Source organism: Melanostigma gelatinosum, assembly GCF_949748355.1.
Source record: "Melanostigma gelatinosum genome assembly, chromosome: 19".
Taxonomy (NCBI): domain Eukaryota; kingdom Metazoa; phylum Chordata; class Actinopteri; order Perciformes; family Zoarcidae; genus Melanostigma; species Melanostigma gelatinosum.
In genome coordinates this window covers 22432533-22442532 of record NC_136652.1, presented here as the reverse complement: position 1 = coordinate 22442532, position 10000 = coordinate 22432533, and the positions used below count along the sequence as shown (strand labels likewise).

At 44.9% G+C, this 10000-nt stretch overlaps 1 protein-coding gene across 2 annotated transcripts in view; it reads left to right on the top strand.

Moving 5' to 3' along the window:
- kidins220b (kinase D-interacting substrate 220b) overlaps window positions 1-10000 on the top strand; it is a 30509-nt gene that overhangs the window by 5989 nt on the left and 14520 nt on the right. For both annotated transcript variants that reach the window (XM_079291423.1, XM_079291422.1), the window contains exons 5-14: window positions 49-147; window positions 6068-6169; window positions 6369-6467; window positions 6591-6788; window positions 6899-6997; window positions 8056-8154; window positions 8405-8503; window positions 8648-8825; window positions 8926-9090; window positions 9169-9348. In XM_079291423.1, coding sequence (XP_079147549.1) covers window positions 49-147; window positions 6068-6169; window positions 6369-6467; window positions 6591-6788; window positions 6899-6997; window positions 8056-8154; window positions 8405-8503; window positions 8648-8825; window positions 8926-9090; window positions 9169-9348 — 1318 coding nt within the window. The remainder of the gene's footprint in view (window positions 1-48; window positions 148-6067; window positions 6170-6368; window positions 6468-6590; window positions 6789-6898; window positions 6998-8055; window positions 8155-8404; window positions 8504-8647; window positions 8826-8925; window positions 9091-9168; window positions 9349-10000) is intronic.

Below are 10000 nucleotides of genomic sequence, written 5' to 3'. Positions count from 1 at the left end.
AATCAATAGATGAACACATGAATGATCTACTGTGTGATTCTGTTTCAGGGCGGCTGGACGGCTCTAACCTGGGCGTCTTATAAAGGCCGTGTAGAGGTCACCGAGCTGCTGCTGGAGAACGGAGCGAACCCCAACACTACAGGACAGGTAACACACTAACCCAACACTATAGGACAGGTAACACATTAACCCAACACTATAGGACAGGTAACACACTAACCCAACACTATAGGACAGGTAACACATTAACCCAACACTATAGGACAGGTAACACATTAACCCAACACTATAGGACAGGTAACACACTAACCCAACACTATAGGACAGGTAACACATTAACCCAACACTATAGGACAGGTAACACATTAACCCAACACTATAGGACAGGTAACACATTAACCCAACACTATAGGACAGGTAACACATTAACCCAACACTATAGGACAGGTAACACATTAACCCAACACTACAGGACAGGTAACACACTAACCCAACACTACAGGACAGGTAACACACTAACCCAACACTACAGGACAGGTAACACACTAACCCAACACTACAGGACAGGTAACACACTAACCCAACACTATAGGACAGGTAACACACTAACCCAACACTATAGGACAGGTAACACACTAACCCAACACTACAGGACAGGTAACACACTAACCCAACACTATAGGACAGGTAACACACTAACCCAACACTATAGGACAGGTAACACACTAACCCAACACTATAGGACAGGTAACACACTAACCCAACACTATAGGACAGGTAACACATTAACCCAACACTATAGGACAGGTAATACACTAACCCAACACTATAGGACAGGTAACACACTAACCCAACACTACAGGACAGGTAACACACTAACCCAACACTATAGGACAGGTAACACACTAACCCAACACTATAGGACAGGTAACACACTAACCCAACACTATAGGACAGGTAACACATTAACCTAACACTATAGGACAGGTAACACACTAACCCAACACTACAGGACAGGTAACACATTAACCCAACACTATAGGACAGGTAACACATTAACCCAACACTATAGGACAGGTAACACACTAACCCAACACTACAGGACAGGTAACACACTAACCCAACACTATAGGACAGGTAACACATTAACCCAACACTATAGGACAGGTAACACATTAACCCAACACTATAGGACAGGTAACACACTAACCCAACACTATAGGACAGGTAACACACTAACCCAACACTATAGGACAGGTAACACACTAACCCAACACTATAGGACAGGTAACACATTAACCCAACACTATAGGACAGGTAACACACTAACCCAACACTATAGGACAGGTAACACACTAACCCAACACTATAGGACAGGTAACACACTAACCCAACACTATAGGACAGGTAACACACTAACCCAACACTACAGGACAGGTAACACATTAACCTAACACTATAGGACAGGTAACACATTAACCCAACACTATAGGACAGGTAACACATTAACCCAACACTATAGGACAGGTAACACACTAACCCAACACTATAGGACAGGGAACACATTAACCCAACACTATAGGACAGGTAACACACTAACCCAACACTACAGGACAGGTAACACATTAACCCAACACTATAGGACAGGTAACACACTAACCCAACACTACAGGACAGGTAACACATTAACCCAACACTATAGGACAGGTAACACATTAACCCAACACTACAGGACAGGTAACACATTAACCCAACACTATAGGACAGGTAACACACTAACCCAACACTACAGGACAGGTAACACATTAACCCAACACTATAGGACAGGTAACACATTAACCCAACACTATAGGACAGGTAACACATTAACCCAACACTACAGGACAGGTAACACACTAACCCAACACTATAGGACAGGTAACACATTAACCCAACACTATAGGACAGGTAACACATTAACCCAACACTATAGGACAGGTAACACACTAACCCAACACTACAGGACAGGTAACACATTAACCCAACACTATAGGACAGGTAACACATTAACCCAACACTATAGGACAGGTAACACACTAACCCAACACTATAGGACAGGTAACACATTAACCCAACACTATAGGACAGGTAACACATTAACCCAACACTATAGGACAGGTAACACATTAACCCAACACTATAGGACAGGTAACACATTAACCCAACACTACAGGACAGGTAACACACTAACCCAACACTATAGGACAGGTAACACATTAACCCAACACTATAGGACAGGTAACACACTAACCCAACACTACAGGACAGGTAACACATTAACCCAACACTATAGGACAGGTAACACATTAACCCAACACTACAGGACAGGTAACACACTAACCCAACACTATAGGACAGGTAACACATTAACCCAACACTATAGGACAGGTAACACATTAACCCAACACTATAGGACAGGTAACACATTAACCCAACACTATAGGACAGGTAACACATTAACCCAACACTATAGGACAGGTAACACATTAACCCAACACTACAGGACAGGTAACACATTAACCCAACACTATAGGACAGGTAACACACTAACCCAACACTACAGGACAGGTAACACATTAACCCAACACTATAGGACAGGTAACACACTAACCCAACACTACAGGACAGGTAACACATTAACCCAACACTATAGGACAGGTAACACATTAACCCAACACTATAGGACAGGTAACACATTAACCCAACACTATAGGACAGGTAACACATTAACCCAACACTATAGGACAGGTAACACATTAACCCAACACTATAGGACAGGTAACACATTAACCCAACACTACAGGACAGGTAACACACTAACCCAACACTATAGGACAGGTAACACATTAACCCAACACTACAGGACAGGTAACACACTAACCCAACACTACAGGACAGGTAACACACTAACCCAACACTACAGGACAGGTAACACACTAACCCAACACTATAGGACAGGTAACACACTAACCCAACACTACAGGACAGGTAACACATTAACCTAACACTATAGGACAGGTAACACATTAACCCAACACTATAGGACAGGTAACACATTAACCCAACACTATAGGACAGGTAACACACTAACCCAACACTATAGGACAGGGAACACATTAACCCAACACTATAGGACAGGTAACACACTAACCCAACACTACAGGACAGGTAACACATTAACCCAACACTATAGGACAGGTAACACATTAACCCAACACTACAGGACAGGTAACACATTAACCCAACACTACAGGACAGGTAACACACTAACCCAACACTATAGGACAGGTAACACATTAACCCAACACTACAGGACAGGTAACACACTAACCCAACACTACAGGACAGGTAACACACTAACCCAACACTACAGGACAGGTAACACACTAACCCAACACTATAGGACAGGTAACACACTAACCCAACACTACAGGACAGGTAACACATTAACCTAACACTATAGGACAGGTAACACATTAACCCAACACTATAGGACAGGTAACACATTAACCCAACACTATAGGACAGGTAACACACTAACCCAACACTATAGGACAGGGAACACATTAACCCAACACTATAGGACAGGTAACACACTAACCCAACACTACAGGACAGGTAACACATTAACCCAACACTATAGGACAGGTAACACATTAACCCAACACTACAGGACAGGTAACACACTAACCCAACACTACAGGACAGGTAACACATTAACCCAACACTATAGGACAGGTAACACATTAACCTAACACTACAGGACAGGTAACACACTAACCCAACACTACAGGACAGGTAACACATTAACCCAACACTATAGGACAGGTAACACATTAACCCAACACTACAGGACAGGTAACACATTAACCCAACACTATAGGACAGGTAACACACTAACCCAACACTACAGGACAGGTAACACATTAACCCAACACTATAGGACAGGTAACACATTAACCCAACACTATAGGACAGGTAACACACTAACCCAACACTATAGGACAGGTAACACATTAACCCAACACTACAGGACAGGTAACACACTAACCCAACACTATAGGACAGGTAACACATTAACCCAACACTATAGGACAGGTAACACATTAACCCAACACTATAGGACAGGTAACACATTAACCCAACACTATAGGACAGGTAACACATTAACCCAACACTATAGGACAGGTAACACACTAACCCAACACTATAGGACAGGTAACACATTAACCCAACACTACAGGACAGGTAACACACTAACCCAACACTATAGGACAGGTAACACATTAACCCAACACTATAGGACAGGTAACACACTAACCCAACACTACAGGACAGGTAACACATTAACCCAACACTATAGGACAGGTAACACACTAACCCAACACTATAGGACAGGTAACACATTAACCCAACACTATAGGACAGGTAACACACTAACCCAACACTACAGGACAGGTAACACATTAACCCAACACTATAGGACAGGTAACACACTAACCCAACACTACAGGACAGGTAACACATTAACCCAACACTATAGGACAGGTAACACACTAACCCAACACTATAGGACAGGTAACACACTAACCCAACACTACAGGACAGGTAACACATTAACCCAACACTATAGGACAGGTAACACACTAACCCAACACTATAGGACAGGTAACACATTAACCCAACACTATAGGACAGGTAACACATTAACCCAACACTATAGGACAGGTAACACATTAACCCAACACTATAGGACAGGTAACACATTAACCCAACACTATAGGACAGGTAACACATTAACCCAACACTACAGGACAGGTAACACATTAACCCAACACTATAGGACAGGTAACACACTAACCCAACACTACAGGACAGGTAACACATTAACCCAACACTATAGGACAGGTAACACATTAACCCAACACTATAGGACAGGTAACACATTAACCCAACACTATAGGACAGGTAACACATTAACCCAACACTATAGGACAGGTAACACATTAACCCAACACTATAGGACAGGTAACACATTAACCCAACACTACAGGACAGGTAACACACTAACCCAACACTATAGGACAGGTAACACATTAACCCAACACTATAGGACAGGTAACACATTAACCCAACACTATAGGACAGGTAACACATTAACCCAACACTATAGGACAGGTAACACATTAACCTAACACTACAGGACAGGTAACACATTAACCCAACACTATAGGACAGGTAACACATTAACCCAACACTATAGGACAGGTAACACATTAACCTAACACTACAGGACAGGTAACACACTAACCCAACACTATAGGACAGGTAACACATTAACCCAACACTATAGGACAGGTAACACATTAACCCAACACTATAGGACAGGTAACACATTAACCCAACACTATAGGACAGGTAACACATTAACCCAACACTATAGGACAGGTAACACATTAACCCAACACTATAGGACAGGTAACACACTAACCCAACACTATAGGACAGGTAACACATTAACCCAACACTATAGGACAGGTAACACATTAACCCAACACTATAGGACAGGTAACACACTAACCCAACACTATAGGACAGGTAACACATTAACCCAACACTATAGGACAGGTAACACATTAACCCAACACTATAGGACAGGTAACACATTAACCCAACACTATAGGACAGGTAACACATTAACCCAACACTATAGGACAGGTAACACATTAACCCAACACTATAGGACAGGTAACACATTAACCCAACACTATAGGACAGGTAACACACTAACCCAACACTACAGGACAGGTAACACACTAACCCAACACTACAGGACAGGTAACACACTAACCCAACACTATAGGACAGGTAACACACTAACCCAACACTATAGGACAGGTAACACACTAACCCAACACTATAGGACAGGTAACACATTAACCCAACACTACAGGACAGGTACAAAGAATATTGATATTACAGATAATCACTCATTAACTCTCTCTCTCTCTCTCTGCCTGTGTCACAGCAGTACAGTGTGTACCCGATCATCTGGTCAGCAGGTCGAGGACACGCTGACATCGTCAAAGTTCTTCTGCGTGAAGGAGCCAAAGTCAACTGTTCAGACAAGGTGAAGACAACAACAACAATAATGATACAACACCTGATAGATAATGCTCAATCAATCAATTAATCTGTTTCTGTGTGTGTGTGTGTGTGTGTGTGTGTGTGTGTGTGTGTGTGTGTGTGTGTGTGTGTGTGTGTGTGTGTGTGTGTGTGTGTGTGTGTGTGTGTGTGTGTGTGTGTGTGTGTGTGTGTGTGTGTGACAGTATGGGACCACTCCTCTGATCTGGGCATCCAGGAAAGGACACTTTGACTGTGTCATGCATCTTCTGGAGAACGGAGCGGACGTAGACCAGGAGGGAGCGGTAAGACAAGGAGTACTGTGTAGTACTGCTGCTTTAAGAGTACTGTGTATAGCTGTATGTGTCAAGGTATATAAATAAATATATATGTATTATATGTGATATAGTACTGTGGTTCCTCCTCAGAACTCCATGACGGCCCTCATCGTGGCGGTGAAGGGCGGCTACACTGAGGTGGTGAAGGAGCTGCTGAAGAGGAACCCTAACGTCAACATGACGGACAAAGACGGGAACACGGCGCTGATGATCGCTGCCAAGGAGGGCTACACCGAGATAGTCCAGGATCTGCTGGACGCAGGGACCTACGTCAACATCCCGGACCGGGTGAGGCCGCGTACACTCTGGTGACCCTGAACGCACCACGGCGTTTGTGTTCATTCTGTGGGTCTGTTGTTACTCATCACTGATGAGTGTGGTGTGTGTCTACACTACAGAGCGGGGACACGGTGCTGATCGGAGCAGTGAGGGGGGGTCATGTGGAGATCGTCAGAGCTCTGCTGCACAAATACGCCGACATCGACATCAGAGGACAGGTGAGAACATCATAATAATATAATTAATGCTGATGTCTCACTCTGACATCTCACTGTCTCTCTCTGATGTCTCACTCTGACGTCTCTCTATGATGTCTCACTCTGACGTCTCTCTCTGATGTCTCACTCTGATGTCTCACTCTGACATCTCACTGTCTCACTCTGATGTCTCTCTCTGATGTCTCACTCTGACGTCTCTCTATGATGTCTCACTCTGACGTCTCTCTCTGATGTCTCACTCTGACATCTCACTGTCTCACTCTGATGTCTCACTCTGACGTCTCACTCTGACATCTCACTGTCTCACTCTGATGTCTCTCTCTCTCTGACGTCTCTCTCTGACGTCTCACTCTGACGTCTCACTCTGATGTCTCTCTCTCTCTGATGTCTCACTCTGACGTCTCACTCTGACGTCGCACTCTGATGTCTCACTCTGACGTCTCACTCTGACGTCTCACTGTCTCACTCTGATGTCTCTCTCTCTCTGACGTCTCTCTCTGATGTCTCACTCTGACGTCTCACTCTGACATCTCACTGTCTCACTCTGATGTCTCTCTCTGACGTCTCACTCTGATGTCTCTCTCTGACGTCTCACTCTGATGTCTCACTCTGACGTCTCACTCTGACATCTCACTGTCTCACTCTGATGTCTCTCTCTCTGATGTCTCACTCTGATGTCTCACTCTGACATCTCACTGTCTCACTCTGATGTCTCTCTCTCTCTGATGTCTCACTCTGATGTCTCTCTCTGACGTCTCACTGTCTCACTCTGATGTCTCTCTCTCTCTGATGTCTCACTCTGACATCTCACTGTCTCACTCTGATGTCTCTCTCTCGCTGACGTCTCACTCTGACGTCTCACTCTGACATCTCACTGTCTCACTCTGATGTCTCTCTCTCGCTGATGTCTCACTCTGACGTCTCTCTATGATGTCTCACTCTGACGTCTCTCTCTGATGTCTCACTCTGATGTCTCTCTCTGACGTCTCACTGTCTCACTCTGATGTCTCTCTCTCGCTGACGTCTCACTCTGACGTCTCACTCTGACCTGTTTCCAGGAGAATAAGACGGCTCTGTACTGGGCTGTGGAGAAAGGAAACGCCTCCATGGTGAGAGACATCCTGCAGTGTAACCCAGACACAGAGACCTGCACCAAGGTGAGACACACTCACTCACACACAGACACCTGAACACACACACACACCAACACACTCACTCACACATCTGTGTCGCACGAGATGCAACTCTATCGTATCATTAAGAACCTTCAGAGAAGGTAACAGCACCCTGGTGGCGCTACGTTGTTCCCTGAAGCTAGACTGCTGCAATGAGGGAATACTATCATCACTCAGGAACTCCTTCCTGTTTGTGACCGTTGTGTCTCCTGTCTCCTGTCTCCTGTCTCAGGACGGAGAGACTCCTCTGATCAAAGCCACCAAGATGAGGAACATTGAGATCGTGGAGCTGCTGCTGGATAAAGGAGCTAAAGTGTCGGCTGTCGATAAGGTGAGAACTATAAAGACTCAACCAACATCAGCAGAGAGCATCTAATACCACACAACGCTAAGAAGTGTGCTCTTCAAAATAAACTTCTTCACGTCGGCAGGGATCCACAGCTTCACCTCTGTACTTCCTGTTCTTCCTGTTCAGAAAGGAGACACGCCCCTTCACATCGCCATCCGTGGGCGGAGCCGCCGCCTGGCCGAGCTCCTCCTCAGGAACCCCAAAGATGGCCGCCTGCTGTACCGACCCAACAAGGGCGGAGAGACGCCCTACAACATCGACTGCAGCCACCAGAAGAGCATCCTCACGCAGATCTTTGGAGCGCGTACGCTTCTCTCTCATTATAGAATACACACACATCAACACACAAAGGTTTAGCTTCAGGTGTGTTGATGTGTGTGTATAACACCCGTCCCCCCCTGCAGGTCACCTGTCCCCCACAGAGACAGATGGAGACATGTTGGGTTATGATCTGTACAGCTCTGCTCTGGCCGACATCCTGAGTGAGCCCACCATGCAGCCCCCCATCTGTGTGGGTCTGTACGCCCAGTGGGGCAGCGGCAAGTCCTTCCTGCTGAAGAAGCTGGAGGGTGAGTCCTCACACACACACACACACACAGGGCTACAGAGTATGGATGCATGTTAATGTTCCTCCTCTTCCTCCTCAGATGAGATGAAGACGTTTGCCGGTCAGCAGATCGAGCCCTTGTTCCAGTTCTCCTGGCTCGTGGTGGTTCTGTCTCTGCTGCTCTGCGGCTCCGTCGCCGTCGTCCTCGGCTTCACCGTCGACCCCAAACTCTCCGTGGCCGTCTCCCTGAGCCTGCTGGCTCTGCTCTACGTCTTCTTCGGTGAGTACACGGAGATAATCCTGCTACACTACGTCTCAAAGGGCAATATTACTGCACTGCATGCATTTAATAACTCCTGGCTCCGTCTCAGCGGTGGTGTATTAATAAAGGTTTTCTTCTTCAGTGGTGGTGTATTAATAAAGGTTTTCTTCTTCAGTGGTGGTGTACTAATAAAGGTTTTCTTCTTCAGTGGTGGTGTACTAATAAAGGTTTTCTTCTTCAGTGGTGGTGTACTAATAAAGGTTTTCTTCTTCAGTGGTGGTGTACTAATAAAGGTTTTCTTCTTCAGTGGTGGTGTACTAATAAAGGTTTTCTTCTTCAGTGGTGGTGTATTAATAAAGGTTTTCTTCTTCAGTGGTGGTGTACTAATAAAGGTTTTCTTCTTCAGTGGTGGTGTACTAATAAAGGTTTTCTTCTTCAGTGGTGGTGTATTAATAAAGGTTTTTTTCTTCAGTGGTGGTGTACTAATAAAGGTTTTCTTCTTCAGTGGTGGTGTATTAATAAAGGTTTTCTTCTTCAGTGGTGGTGTACTAATAAAGGTTTTCTTCTTCAGTGGTGGTGTACTAATAAAGGTTTTCTTCTTCAGTGGTGGTGTACTAATAAAGGTTTTCTTCTTCAGTGGTGGTGTATTAATAAAGGTTTTCTTCTTCAG